Below are 16286 nucleotides of genomic sequence, written 5' to 3'. Positions count from 1 at the left end.
ATTTTATTATGTTGGATAATCAGCGATCCACTGCCAAACACATTTTTTAAGTGACTGTGGAAGGATTTTAGGAATATTTTTCAATCTCTGTAACAGTTAATGACAGATCAAATTGATTAACATATTTGACTAACTACAATTCTTGATAGAATTAAAATTGCTCTTTTGATCCCTCTGATAGATAATTACAAATGTGGGCAATTATGCCTCTACAAGAATGTTGCAGCATACTTTAAATAGTTAATTTATAAAATTAGTATGTGAACATGATTAAAAGTTAATTAATACTAATGGAATAACGGAATTATATTAAATGTCCTGAACAGGGAAATCTATACCTACAAACCAGAGATTAGTGTTTGCCTGGGGCTGGGAATGGAATGAGGGTTACTCGTAAACAGATATGAGAGGGATCTTATTCAATGAGAGAAACTTTCTAGAAATGTATTGTGCTGGTGGTTCCACATCTCAATATATTTACCAAAAATAATTTTAGTATTCCCTTAAAATGGTGATTTTTGTTGTGTTAATTATACCTCAAAACATTTGCTAAAAATTAACCTAATACAATAAAGGCTAATGAGGTCTATGAAGAAAAGTAGCGGTGCCTTCCATCCCTAATGACACTTCAGTGATCACCCTCCACACTGAGCTATTGCCACTAAATGTTTTCTCCCCATTTCTCAGAATGTTTAATACTGCCATTTTTCCTTTATCATTTTACATGTAATCTACTAATTTAATATAATCATAGATTTTGATTAGCTTTTTTAATTCTCTCCTCTCTTTTGCAAATATCTTTATATCTTTTTAGTATTAATTATATTGTTAAAATTTTCAGGTTATTTTGATTATTTAAGTATTTTCTACTGCAGAAACAAATAGCTGGAATTTATTTTCTTTGTTCCTTTTTTTTTAATTTTTCTAGTGTTTTTGGTGTCTTCTTTTTTTCTGCCATCATTTATTTTCATCAAAGCCATATTCATTTAAGCTCTCATACATATGAGGTACTCTGTAAATGCTTTTTTCCCCAAAGACATTTCCAATTCTCATGTTCCAAGCACAGCTGGTGGCACTCAAAGCACACTTTAGCGACTATGATATTGAAACATCCTGTATAGTTCTATAGATCTAAATCTACTGCTTCTGAATCTCTTCCTTTCCTCATTATTGGTTTTCTTTCATTTTGCTAGACCACAATTCCAATGAACAGTTAGGCAGAAAGAAATTATGTAAGTCATAGCATGCCTTAAATATGCTGTGCTATGTTTGTCTTTCAATAATAGTATGGCTGGGTGTAGGTTTCTATGTTTAAATACATTTCTTTGTTTAAATACATTTCTTTGTCAGAATTTTAATGCTACTATGCCACTTTACTTTAACATGCAGTGTTGGCAAAATGTTGCTAGCCATTTAAGTAATTTTATTCAGCCCAGAAATATTTAAGAAGATCTCATTATTTTAGGCTTACAAAACTTCAGTGATGTACCCAAGTATGTTTATTTTTCTCATTCATTCTGCTCCACAGTTAATTGGTTCATATGACATAGAGGTTAGATCTTTGATTTGGTAATTCTACAGCATTATATTTGGAAAAAAAAAAAAAACTTGTTTTTTCTTTGCTATTCTTTTTGAAATGCCCTATTTTTCCATATTGCCTCCCTCTTGGATTGGTTTTTCCATGATGTCTGCCTTTTCCTTCAAACTGCCTGTATTTATGTTTGCTGTTGGACTTAGTCTTCTCTGCAAGATTTTTTTTGATGTCAACTTTCAAATGTTTCTATTTAATATTTTTAAAATCTTAATTTCCTTTTGAGAAACTATTGTCTATCTCATTTTGATTGTTTTTGATCAACTTAATATTTTTATATCTCTGATAATATTAAATGGGGGATTATTTTATATCCAAATATTTTTGATTTGCTGAATGTGTTTTCTCCCCATGATATTTTTCTGTTTGATCATCTGAATCTATTTCATGTTACACAGTATGTCAATGTCTGGTGGTCCTTGCTGTCTCTTCACGGTTAAGACAAGGATATGAAAAGTGCCCTGCAACGTGGAATATGACTCCCGGGGAGGAATGTAGACCTGGCATCGTGGGATGGAGAACATCTTCTTGACCAAAAGGGGGATGTGAAAGGAAATGAAATAAGCTTCAGTGGCAGAGAGATTCCAAAAGGAGCCGAGAGGTCACTCTGGTGGGCACTCTTATGCACACTTTAGACAACCCTTTTCAGGTTCTAAAGAATTGGGGTAGATGGTGGTGGATACCTGAAACTATCAAACTACAACCCAGAACCCATGAATCTCGAAGACAGTTGTATAAAAATGTAGCTTATGAGGGGTGACAATGGGATTGGGAAAGCCATAAGGACCACACTCCACTTTGTCTAGTTTATGGATGGATGAGTAGAAAAACAGGGGAAGGAAACAAACAGACAAAGGTACCCAGTGTTCTTTTTTATTTCAATTGCTCTTTTTCACTCTAATTATTATTCTTGTTATTTTTGTGTGTGTGCTAATGAAGGTGTCAGGGATTGATTTAGGTGATGAATGTACAACTATGTAATGGTACTGTAAACAATCGAAAGTACGATTTGTTTTGTATGACTGCGTGGTATGTGAATATATCTCAATAAAATGAAGATTTAAAAAAAAAAAAAAAAAAAAGAAAAGTGCCCTGGAGTTCAGGGGATATGGACATGTGACTAGTGTGATTCACTCAGAGTCCTTACGCATAGCAGCAGCCATTAGGCTGTGGATCCTAAAGGTCGGAGTGCAGAGGTCATCTTCTCTGGGCATATGCATTTATTTTTAGCAAGCTGCTCCCTGAATCTTCACAGTCAGAGACAAAGTCCTGGCTCAAGGAATTCTGTGTTCCATGGAGAGGGATGTGATAAGGAAGACTTTAGCTTCCTCCAGGGATATCAATAATCCATCAGTTTTCAGCCCACTGCAGTCCTGCCTTACATCAGAGAAAATGTTTTGGATTCCTGAATTTTGGAGAACTGTACAGAAAATTGTCCCTTCCCTCAAAGGTTGACTTCTCCACAAAATTTGGGATTGTTTGACATACCAAGACCTGATTTGTCAGTGGCCACTTCTCAATCTCGTTCTTCCATCAGCTGATGGGTCTCTTTCTATACTCTCGGTCATTGTGTATTAGTCAAGAGCTTTATGACATTTCTATTACTTTAATCACTGGGGAGAGGGGTGTATGAATGCAGGTAGTTCATCAACCATTTTGAATCTATTTTTCATTTGTTAAGAACAAATTTTAGAAAACTACTAATAGCAAATTTTAGTGGATTTTAATGGAATCCATGCAATAGTAAATATGATATTGTGAATAAATATTGGTTATTAAGGAAAATACTCACATATATTGATAAATGAAAAAGTAGATTATAAAAATTATGTTCCTATGGGAATTTTTGTCTCTTCTCCTGTCCAACCTTCACCTGTATGCATTCACTTATTACATGCACACACACACTCAAACATAAATATATAGATAAACGTGCAGATTTATATTTATGGTTATACTTATGACCAAAAACATAAAATTAATTAGACATATGTATGCCAAAATTTAAAAGTGATAATTCTAAGTGGGTTGTAGAGAATTGAATTATGGTTATGTGTCCTAAATATATATCTATCCAATTGGTTTGTAAACTAGATAAACTTAAAATGTCATGACATAACTGAATTTCAAAATAGAGAGGAAATCCTTGAGACTTAGTGCCGTGACTACGCCATTTGTTAGCTAAGTGTTCTTGTGAGTCAAACATTTGCTGGTTATTGAAAACAACAGTATCCTGTATCTATCATTTTACTCCCCACTTTTGGAGCCAATGATTTGCAGGGTTTTAGATAAAAGTTTAACTAAGTATTCTATTATTTTATCAAACCTATGTGTGAAAAACTGGGGTAAAATGTCCTGCCACAATTCTAAAGTCTTCTGGCTGCAATTTGAGAACAGACACCCATCCTCAGTGTGTTCCTCAGAGCCCCCAGCACTTCTTTATTCTGCAGGCTGTAAATAACAGGTTTCAACATGGGGGTGAGGGTGTTGTAGAAAAGGGAGACAGCCTGGCTTTGCTGTGCTGAATACCGGGTTGGAGGTATCATAACCAGAAAGACACCCGAACCCAAATAGAGGCTCACCACTGTGAGGTGGGAGGGGCAGGTGGCGCGGGCTTTGCTCCGTCCCTCCGGGGATCTCATACGAAAGACTGTTAAGAAAATGATGCCATAGGAGGTGAAAATGAATCCAAAGGGGATGAGGAGGAACACAATTCCCGTGACAAACAAAATCATTTCATAGGTAGAGGTATCCTCACAGGAGAGCTTCAGGATAGCTGAGACTTCACAGAAAAAGTGCTGAATCTCCTTGGAGTCACAGAATGGAAAGTGTGTGATATAGACAGTAGGGAACAAGGAATTTAGGAGCCCCACCACCCAGGAGAGAGTAGTCATCTGTAGACAGACTCTGGGATTCATGATGACCGGGTACCTCAGTGGGTTGCAGATGGCGATACAGCGATCGTAGGACATCAGGGTCAAGAGGAGACATTCAGAACCTGTCATGGCTGAATGCAGCAGCATCTGTATCCACAGCCAATCTGTGAGATGGTTCTCCTCTGCACCCAGAAGTCAGTGACCATCTTGGGGATGGTGGTGGAGATGAGAATTAAGTCCATAGCAGAAAGATGACTGAGGAGCAAGTACATGGGAGTGTGGAGTTGGGAATCCACACAAATTAGGAGGATCAGGATGAAGTTTCCTGTGACAGTGATCAAACAACTCAGGAAAATGGTGTAGGTAAGGAAGCTGACATATCTGAAATTGGGAAACAGTCCAAGGAAAATGAAATCTATGACTGCTGTTTCATTTCCTCTGCTCATTATGCTGTTAATGCTGAGATAGTCTGGGGAAACAAATTAGAGTGTGAGTGATGGACATTTCTTAGTGGATATTCTCCCTAGATCAGTTTATCAAACCTACTACATGACTGTGTCAAGTCCAGGTATTAAAAATTACCTTAGATCTTGCATTACAAAGATCAAGGATTTGAATCAGATTAGACCAAGTTTCACCAAATCTAGTTCTGTGTTCTTGAGCAAATTATTTAATTTCTTCAATTCTCAGTTACTTTGTCTTTAAAATGATGGTAATAATAAGGTTCACATATTGAGACAGTGCAGTGACTACATCATAGTAAGTCAAAGTAAACATTATATTCTTTCCCCTTCTCCTACAGCTCTTTGCCTAGCTCATAATAAATGCAACCTATGGTTCTTCTCTTCCAATTAATTTGGTGATTTCTCTAAATTTAGGATCAACTTTCTATTCAATTTTGCATTCCCCAAGAATTCATCTGTAATGTTGCCTTACACATCACAGATGCTCAATAAATATTGCTGAAAATAATCATTTCTCAGACATATCACTCCTTAGAGAAATATAATGAATTGCCATTCTGAGAAAAATTTAAATCATTTTTATTTTTCTATGATATAAAATCATTCATTGATTAATTCTTTAATTGGTTAAACTTAAAATTAAATATTTGTTCTGACCACATTTGAACAATTTATGCCTTGAAAATCATCATTGCTTATGAACATTTATAACTGAGAAAAACTATAATTGTGACAATTTCCTACATGGAATGATTCTGCTTCTGGGATGAACTAAATCACTGCATTATTTATTTCACTGTTAATTTGAAATGAGACAAATATGAGTGAACCATGCATTGTCATCAATTTTTTGAAGGAAAATACTGTTATTTCTCCAGGAGCCTGTTACCATATGATAGAATGATATTTTTCCTGCCCAGTTTCTTCTTCTTTGAAATGTTTTTCTCTTGCCTTTTCCCCAGAATACTATAGCTCTTCACACAGGTATTCACTGGATATCTTCTATGCCTTACTAATTTCCTTATGTAGAAGCTGTTATGTTGTAATATTTCTTCTCTCAACTGAATAACAGCTGATTTAACTGTGATTTGTATTTTCAATATTTTGGAGGTTAAATATGGGAAAGGACATGAATGTAGAAACAAACATGCAGGCACACAAGGGCCAAAAGAATAATGGGTCAATCTTAAGGGAATTCAGTCCTTGACTTTAATTAATATGATTTCATAGTATAACTACTTTTCCTCCTCTCCCAAAGTCTTTAGATAATATTGATTAGTTTATCTCATAGGATTCTTGATAAATGCACATTTTCCCATTTTCCCATTTGTTTTTTTGTTTTTTTTGACTCATTCCCCACACTCCTCTTTCCTAGTAACCAAAGACTTTCTCCTTGACTCATATAGCTGTTGTCTCACAATTACTGTAATTTATTAATGTATTCATTTTAAATTACTATTTCAGTGGTATGAAGGAAACCAATAATCTCTATGATTCCAGAAATTTTTTACATTATTACCTTAGCAAGTGGAATAGAAATGAGCAACTTGTTCTTGTTTGGAAAGATACTTTATTATTTTTACATTACATAATAGATTGCAAATCACTATCCTGTGCTTCTCTTCAATAGTCATGCTTTGGAATAAAAAAAAAAAAGAAAGGAATCCCAGTTGTTAAACTAAAATGATTGTTTGGGTGCCCCTTATATGGGGAAATGTTAAAATTTCTCAGAACTTGGCATTTGTCTTGAAATATCTGAAAACTCTTATGAGAAATGGAGTCAAATGAGATAAAACTAAGTCCACAGAGTGATAATTATAGAAAGTTTTCACCCTCAAAATAAATAATATTTGTAAAAGAATATTTCAAAGTGTAAGAGAATGTAATTATGTTGACTCCCTTTCTATTGGAAATGTCTGGTTATAAGCAAAAGCAGACAAATAAAGTGAATATTATAGGTGGTGACATAAGCATTTGCTGAGTAGTGGAACTAGATGAATTTTGAGGAGACTTAGGAAAAAAATGATTTGTTTCACCTTTAGCAGGGGATTCTATTGAATTTACATGCTCAGATAATGTAAACCAGTGTCTCATTTACACTACTTGACAAACATCTATTCATGGAAATGTGTAACTGGACAGTGGTCAAATCTTTAGACATGCTCATCTTAATCCCTCCATTGAATCACTTCAAGTTCACATGGTTCATAAAAGGTGTACTATTCTGGAATATGATTTTAAAAACAGATAGACTTTTTTAGAATTATGTTCATTCTTGTCAGACAAACCAACCATAAAAATGGTAACCTGATCCTAGACCTCCAGAATTTTTTGAAAGTATTCTAGTTTCAGTCATTTAATGTACCATTGGGAGTAGACAAGAAACAAGAAACATCTTTGATAAGTAAATCATGTAGTGTGGTAGGAGGTGGAAAGTTATAATGACTCCCACAACAGCCTGTAGTTTAGTTCTATGTCCCAGCCTTTTTCACCTCTTCAAAGATGTTGCTTCTGGATTCTCCCTCTGTGGCAATTATGTCTTCTCTCTGTTTAATGGTTCCCCAAAATCTCTTATGTCACATGTCTTAAAATAAAATATATCCCTTGACTGCTGGCCCTCTCTATTCTTAGAAAGACTTCTCAAAAGAATTATTCACAGTTGGTGTTTCCATCTCTTCCTTTCCTATTTGTTCTTCCTAGTGAAGTCAGACTCCCTGCCCTTACACAGCAGTGTAAGCATAATGACAAACACCTGAACTGACTCCATCCTGCAGCAAAATTTGCAACTGTTGTCTGAGCCCTAATTCTTATTTTTAAATGCAATTTTATTGAGATTACTCACACTCCATATAATTCATCCGAAGTATATAATCAGTAGCTCATAGCATCATCAAATAATTGTGCATTCATCACCATGATAAAGTTTCAAACCTTTTAATTATTCCAAAATATAGAAAAAATATATCAATAAAAAATTAAATGAAAAAACACCCAAACCATCCCATACCCCTTATCCCCACTGCTATTAATATATTTCTGTCATTACTTTATTACTCATCTTCCCATACACTGTGTAAAGGGAGAGTCTGTCACTAGGTTTTTATTATCACATGGTCACACAATTAAAGCTATATAGTTATACAATTATCATAAATAATCAAGTCTTCTGGATTACTGTTCAATAGATTCAGGTATTTCCTTCTAGCTATTCAAATACACTAAAAACTAAAAAGGAGTACCCATATAATGCATAAGAATAACCTCCAGATTGATCTCTCAACCGTATTTGAGATCTCTCTGGCACTGAAGCTATATTTTATTTCATTTCTTTCCCCCTTTTGATCAAGAAGGCATTCTCAATCCCATGAATGCTGGGAGCCCTGTCCCTCATTTTCAGGGAGACTTACACCCCTGGGAGTGCTGTCCCATGAAGGGGGGAACCTGGTGAGTTTATTTGCAGAGTTGGCTGAGAGAAAGATATCACATCTGAGAAACAAAAGAAATTCTCTGGGGGTGACTCTTAACTTCTCCTTTGCAGGGATAAGATTCTAAGGGGAAGCCCCAACATCAAGGGTTTGACTTAGTAAATTGGGATTCTCTAATGCTTGTGGGAATATCAGGGTTCCCCAGGTGAGGAGGTTTAAAATTTCCACTTTTTACCCGGACCCTTAAAGGGGACTTTTGAAGTACTTTATTGTTTTCTGCCCAATGCTGGGGTACATTGGGGTATCATATTAACCTTTACAGAATAACAAGATGTCATTTCCCATTCTAGGTTCCATGCAACCATGTTGTTTAAATGGACTGACTGCACAGGTTTTATTAGAAAGCATGCTACAGAGAACATAACTTCTGTACAACCCATAACATGTATATTTGTGTGCTTCATGTTGTCATTAAATTCCAGGTCCCTGTTCATATTTTTCTGCTCTTTACCTATCTGTTCTTTTGTTTGTAGGATTTCAGATGTAATATCCTCTAGTTCACGAATCCTTTCTTCTGCTTCTTCAGATCTGCTTTTTTGTCTCCATTGTGTTTTTCATCTCTTCTACTATGCCTTTCATTCCCATAAATTCTGTTTATTCAAGCTTTTGAGTTCTTCTGTGTGGTAACTCAGTGTCTTCTTTATATTCTTCTTTTTTGCCACATTTTCCTTCAACTCATGGATTTGATTTAGAAGATTTGCTTGAACCTTTTTAAATTAATTGTTTCAACTCCTGTATATCATTTTGAGCATTAATTTGTTCCTTTGACTAAGCCATATCTTCATGCTTACTGGTATGAATCGTGTTTGTTTTTTCTGGTGTCTAGGCATCTGATTTCCCTGATCTGTTTATGCTGGAGGTTGTTTTCTCTGTTTTAGCAAGGGTTTTCCTGTTTGCTGGGCTTGTTCTCTATCTGTTCTTTGACACTCATTCAACTTATTCTAGACTTGTGACATAGCTTCTGTTTAACTGATTAGAATTTTTCAGTTTTTGTTTTTCTGGTTCTTGTCCTGCCTGTATGGAAGTAATTTGTGAGGAGTGCCTCCCCAGATAGGATCAATCCCAATCAGATTTTCCCAAGAAAGAGAGGCCCAGGATGCAGGAAGAGAGTGTAATCAGTATCAAGTTTCCCTGAGATGAGACCCAGCAGATTGACAGGCTTTCCTGTGAAGACTTTTCATTCTGCATTTTTCCTGTCCTGCCCAGCAGGTGGTGCTTGTCAACACACATCTCCCACCAGCATGAAGTGTTAGGGTGCCTTTATTTCTCAGCAGACTCCCCCCAGCTGGGGGCACATTTGAGATGGATACTGAGGTGGAAGGGGACTTAAACTGTTTCAATTTTTCAGTCCCTGGGGTCTGAATTCTATGAATGAGGGCTGCCACCTGTGCTGGGACCTCCCCCTTCCTTTCTTCAGGAAGATTCTCTATTCGGGGTATTAACTCCTTCATCTATTTAATTTATTCATCAGATATTCCTTAACTCCACATTTGCCTGGTGCATTGTTGACAACTGAAAATGCCTGCTGTATTCTTTATGCTAAGAAGTAAAAAACAAACAAATGAATAACAACAACAAAAACAAAAACAACCAACCAACCAAACACACAAAAAAAGCCTTTTCAGAGCCAGTCTCCAAACCACAAGTTCCCCAATCAAGAACCAAAGTTAGTTCCAAATACTCTGTGATTTTTTTTGTCTTAGTGATGGCAAAATTGCATCCCATGAGAGTGGATTTGGACTTTTGGTATCACCAAAGGTAATTTGATACTAAATTCTGGTGAATGAAGCAAGGTAAGGGGTGCCCCTTTTGGCCAGAAAAAAATTGTGCTTAAAATGTAACAACTCCAAAAGTACTCCAAAGAGAATTCTTAGAGAGGATTTTTTAATGCATTTTTATTGTGAACTTTAACATATATACAGAACAGTGATAACTTTCAAAATAAATGTTAACAACTAGTTAAAAAGTAAATTTCAAAGAGTGTCATGGGTCATGGGTCACAGTTCCACATTGGAAGCTATTCCCATTATTGTAAAGTATAACATACATACAGAAAGATGTTATCATTCAATGTACAGCTCAACAAGCAGTTACAGGTAATTTCAAAAATTGTTGTGGGTTACCATTGCACAGTTTCAGTTCTCTCTTTATTATGCAATATAGGTGAAGACTTTCAAAGCACAATTCAGAGCAGCTATAGAGCAAATTTCAAAGGATGTTATAGGTTAGAGTTCCTCCATGTCATTTACCTCTTTCCAGCTAGTCCAACACCCCAGCATCTAATATATATATATATATATATATAAACTTTCAGTAATCATAGACCTCTGTTAAATCTTTTCTTGTTTGTTATTACACCTTCCTCTTACTTAATCTGAGAACAGTTTAGGTTCAGAGTTTTCTTTGTGCTATAACTGTTTCACCAAGTGATCCATGAACTTTCTTTATTTTGCTTCCTTCCTTATCTGGTCCTTTAAAACATAAAAGCTTCAACCAACTTGCTGAGAGTCCACTTGTTGCCTGCTTTAACTTCCTGTTCTGGTTTGCTAAGGCTTCTGGTAGTGAAACACACCAGAAATAGATTGGCTTTTATGAAAGGGATTTATTAATTCATAAATGTACAGTTCTCAGGCCATAAAAGTCTCCAAACCAAGGCATTAACAAAAGGATACCTTCACTAATGAAAGGCCAATGGCATCGAGAACATCTCTGTCAGCTAAGAAGGCATATGGCTGGTGTCTGCTGGTCCTTTGCTCCTGGGTTGCATAGTTTTAAGCTTCTATTCCAGTGGCTGTCTCTTTAAGCACCTGTGTGATTTTGCCTAGCCTCTCTGGGGCAAACTCTGGCCTTCATCTATTAGCTTAGCATCTCCAAACCTCCTTCTGTCCGCATCTCCAAGCATCCCTGAGCACTCTCAGCTACTGTTCTCCTTGCTTGTCCTGTGGGAAAACTCTAAATTATGTCTCCTGGCTTCTCCTGGCTCACTTATGGTTTTCAGCTGATTGGATTAAATCCAACTGATTAGATTCTCTCACTGCAGAAGATACTCCCTAATTGATTGTAGATGTAATCAGCCCCAAATGCAATCAATTGACTGATATTTTAATCAACTGGTCTTCTGGTTCATTAACCAGCCACAAAATGTCCTTGCAGTAATGAATTAGGCCATTATTTACTTGACCAGACACCTGGGCAACATCACCTGGCCAAGTTGACACATGAATCTAAGCAGCACACTTCCCATTATATGGGAGTGGTGATGAATCTGTTTTCTGTTTAGGAGTAAATCTCACTGTGTTTCTTGAGGGGCATGAAAGAGAGTGAACCAGACCCCAGGACCAGTCCTCTGATAGCCCACGTGGAGACAGAGTCCAATTCTTGGCTTTGGGACGTGGTGCCAATGTGTGAGCTTCAGGACCCTCCTGCTCTCAGTCCAGCTTCCTGGAACAGGCACAGCGGGTGGGCAGGAGGACCAGCTGTGATTTCCTCTCTGAATCTTTCTCAGAAGTCATTTTATTCACAAACATTCCCAGGTCTTGGGCTATTTCCTGTTTCCTGCACCCGAAGGCATGAGGACTGCTGTCATTTCAGTCTATCTTGTTATCTCTGACTTTCTGGGACCCTTTCCTCTTTGGCCTATTCTCACGCAATATTTGATTGTCTAGATTTTATTGATCTTTATGTGTAAGATACTTGAATACTAACTCATCAACATTTTTGTGTAGATAAAATAATACAATTTGTAAAAAGTTGTTTTTAATATGTAACCAGTATACATGGTACTGTAAATTACTATGTTTATTTTTTTCTGTTTAATTTTACATGACGGCATTCCTAAATTGAGACTAGAAATGTAAATTTTGTATGCTGCCCTGAGGGATGCTCTCTGTACTCTGGTGCAGAATGTAGACTAGGGAACTCTTGATGCTGTGGATAAATATGTGAATTCAAATTGGATGCAGTTTTTGTTAATAGATGTGGCAAAATAGTCTAGTGTTACAAACAAATAAACAAAAAGCTTTCTCTTTTATGAACATTTTGTCATTAATTCCGTTTGTAAACCCCTCTCCAGCAATTAGTAACTTGTTTTCTTTTTCTGATTCTGAAAATTTGCTTATTCTAGTTATTTCATTTTAGTGAATTCATACCATATGTGTATTTTATGTCTCACTTATTTCATTCAACATGATATCTTCAAAGTTCATCCAGATTGTTCTTGTATTAGAAACGCATTCTTTTTTATGACTGAGCAATAAACCATTGCATATATACACCACAATTTGTTGATCCTTTCATCTGTTGATGGAAACTTTGGTTGCTTCCTTCTTTTGGTAATTTTGAATAATGTCACTGTCAACATTGGTGTGCAAATGTCTCTTCAAAGCCCTACTTTCATTCCTTTGGTGATAAACGTACATATGGGATTACCAAGTCATACAGAAATTCTGTACTTCATTTTCTTAGCAAAAGCCATACTGCCAAACTTTTCCACAGCATCTGCACCATTTTCCATGTCCATTAACAATTTTCCCACATCCTGTCTAATTCTCATTGTTTTCCTTTTTTTTAGTAGCCATTCTAGTAAGTGTGAAATGGTATCTAATTCTGGTTGTGATTTTCAGTGCCATAATGTCTAATGATGTTGAGTGTCTTTTCAGCACATAAATATAATTCTTAGCTATTGGTATAACTTCTTTGTAGAAATGTGTATTTTAAATATCATGCTACTACCATGCTGTTTTGATTACTGTAGCTTTGAAGTAAGTTTTAAAAGCAGGAAGTGTGAGTTCTCCAGCTTCATTCTTCTTTTTCATGTTGATCTTGGCTTTGGAGTCCCCTTGCCCTTCTGCATACGTGTAATGTTTGAATTTTTAGTTTCCACAAAAAAGGCTGTTGGAATTTTGATTGGGATTGTGTTCTATCTGTAAATCACTTTGCGTAGAATTGATATTGTTTTGGTTTCCTAGATGCTGAAACAAATGCCAAAAAATGGGTTGCCTTAACAACCAGAATGTATTTGCTCACAGTCATAGAAGCTAGAATGCTAGCTTCCTCCCAGGGTTAGTATCTTCTGACCGGCTGGCAATCTGGGACTCCTGGCTTTTCTGTGACTTGTCAATGCACATGGCAGTGCCTTCATATTTCTGCCATGGATTCAGTTGATTTTGTCTTCTGACTGCTCCCTGTGGTGTCTCTTGCTGTCTGACTTTCCCTGTGCTTATAAAGGACTCCAGTAATCAGTAATCCTTCTGTCCTTCTCTCTTTCTCCTCCTTCTAGGATGGCCACAACATGTATATTTGATGGTATATTTAATGGTTCCCCACAGGTTTTTTAGGCTCTGTTCATTTTCTTCATTTTTTTCTTACCTGCTTCTCAGCCTGAACCATAATAATTTTCTTATCTTTGAGGTCACTGATTATTTATTTTGCCAGCTCCAATCTGTTATTGAATCCTTTTAGGGAATTTTTAATTTGAGTCATTTTGGTCTTCAGTGCTGTTTGGTTGCTTTTAATAGCTTTTCTCTCTTTTATGATACACCCTTTTGTTTATATATCATTTTCCTGATAGCGTTTATTTCTTTCTCCATGTTTTTCTTTAGCTTTTTAAGAATATTTAACTTGATTATTTTAGTCTTTTCCTCATATGTCCAAAGTCTGTTCTTACTCATTTGTTTCTGATGCCTTAATGTCTTGCTTTGCATGAGCCATCATATAATATTTCTTCATTTTTATTGTAATATTTTATTGAACACCATATATTGTAATATTTTAATATGTTAACTCTGGAAGTTAGTCCCTCAGCCTTCTGTTCCTTAAGTTTATGTCCTGCTAGTGATTTTCTTGAGGTACACAGTCTAACAAAACCGACATACCAATACAAAGAACATCTTTTACAATCCTTGCAAATTTCAAAGTGTGGGCAGGTTATTCCTTTTGGATCTCAGCCATCCTACAAAGAAGATCATCCAGCAGCAAACATTCCAGGGGCCTCTCTGGGCTTTTCTGTCTCATCCTGGGCATGCATTTATTTCCTTAGGAGTTCCCCCATTTACAGGGATCTGAATGCCCCTCTTCTCCCAGTGAAACTGTCTTTCCAGTGCTAGGAGCTCTGCTTTCCAGTCTTGAGATCTCATCATGAAGACAGGGATCCCTTACATCTTACTCCTATTAGATTGATTCTAACACTGATTTAGTTGTCCACAAGCTACTTCTGAGTGTAGATCAAGCTCTGGGATGGCAAGCTACATATGAGTGTCCTGGTTCAATCCTTCATTTTTAAACAACCTAGATTGTCACAGAACTACATGCAAACCAGTAACACACAGGACTTACTCTGTCTCCTCAGAATGTGCCAGAGATCCATACTGGAAGTACATGCAGCACCACATGGAGCCAGGGAGGATGTGTTTGAAGGGCAACAAGCATGTCATGAGCTTTTCCTACTATTCTAAAGTTGTGTTTCCTTGATTTTAATTGGGCATAGGCTGCTTGTTTTATTTTTGGTGCTCACATTATTGGAATCTCCTGGACTGACAACATTTCACCATAAATTTTTCTTTGTCACGTATCTTGATACTTTCCATAACTGTTCACCAATGGAGTCTTGGGACATCTCTTTGTCATTTAGAGGAATTTGTACAAAAATGTGCCATATTATTTACTAAGTAAATGCAGAAATTGGGAACTAATAGAATCATTAGAATAGGCATCACTGTGTTCCAGGTATTGCTAAAAGAAATTTTGGCTAATTTCATCCTGTTCACACAGTACCCCAAGATGCACAGCAGTTTTCCTGGATGAAGTGCAAATGTGATACCAAAAGCTGGTACATGTTACAATATGGATGAACCTTGGAGATGTTATCCTGTGAAATAAACTAGACACAAAAGGACAAATAGTGTATGATATCTCTTACATGAATTTCTTAGAATAAACAACTTCATAGATACAGAAAGCAGAATAGTGGGCTGACTATTAGGAGTGAAGGAAGTGGGGAACAGGGAGGTATTGCTAAATGAGTATGAGTTTGGGTTTGGGATGGTGGAATAGTCTGGAAATAGATATTGATGAAAGTTGCACAGTATTGTCAATGTACACAATGCCAAAGAAATGTCCACTTAAAAGGATTAAAGTGATTTTTATGTTATGTATATTTTACCACAATGAAAAATAATTAATTTACAAAAAGACATCTCAACTGTCACATCTGCTCAGAACTATATTCAGAATCATTTTAGATGCCTAAAGTGGTATCAGCTATTCTATCCTCTTTGTTGTCAAAAGATTTTGTATTAAACTTTTGTCTGTACACTAGAAATTGTTTGTAATCTTCATGTGAATTGGATACATATCAACTATCACCACTCTTTAGCACAGAGTCAGGCACATATCCAGGATAAAATCAATATTTTTTTAGTAAATGTGTGATCAATTTCTTAGAACCTCCTCTTTCCATGTGTGTGGTGCAACCCCCCATCACTTACTAGGCTGGGATGGAAGAGAGTCATTTTCAACAAGAATATTGCTCACCTGAGAATCCAATGACTTAAAAATTGCTCTAGTTTTCTCTCATACACATTGAGGCATCAGCAGTATTGCTGAGTAATTGTTGACCAGAAATATTCTGGGGATATTTCTGAAGGTCTATGTATATACATGTGTGTGTTTCTGTTGGCAGATGTCTTGCCTTCTATTTCATCAATTTTGTGGACTGAATTAATCTAGAAGACAAAATTAAAGTCCACTGTAGCATCTTAATATACATGCACACACAGACACACACATGCCCACAAAGCACACAATACACCAAAGGATACTGTTCTACTTAGTATTGTATAGATTTAATTTTCATTCAGCAATATTAATGAAC

At 36.2% G+C, this 16286-nt stretch overlaps 1 protein-coding gene across 1 annotated transcript; it reads right to left on the bottom strand.

Annotated features, from left to right (window-relative positions):
• Positions 1–3957: 3957 nt before the first annotated feature.
• LOC119524399 (olfactory receptor 2T27-like) lies at positions 3958–4596 on the bottom strand. Its single transcript, XM_037823025.1, has one exon. It carries the CDS (start codon positions 4594–4596, stop codon positions 3958–3960), a length of 639 nt encoding a protein of 212 aa, XP_037678953.1.
• Positions 4597–16286: the final 11690 nt, after the last annotated feature.

Source organism: Choloepus didactylus, assembly GCF_015220235.1.
Source record: "Choloepus didactylus isolate mChoDid1 chromosome 11 unlocalized genomic scaffold, mChoDid1.pri SUPER_11_unloc1, whole genome shotgun sequence".
In the NCBI taxonomy this organism is placed as follows: domain Eukaryota; kingdom Metazoa; phylum Chordata; class Mammalia; order Pilosa; family Megalonychidae; genus Choloepus; species Choloepus didactylus.
Note: the sequence above shows the minus strand (reverse complement) of the source record. Positions and strands in the feature narration are given on the sequence as shown.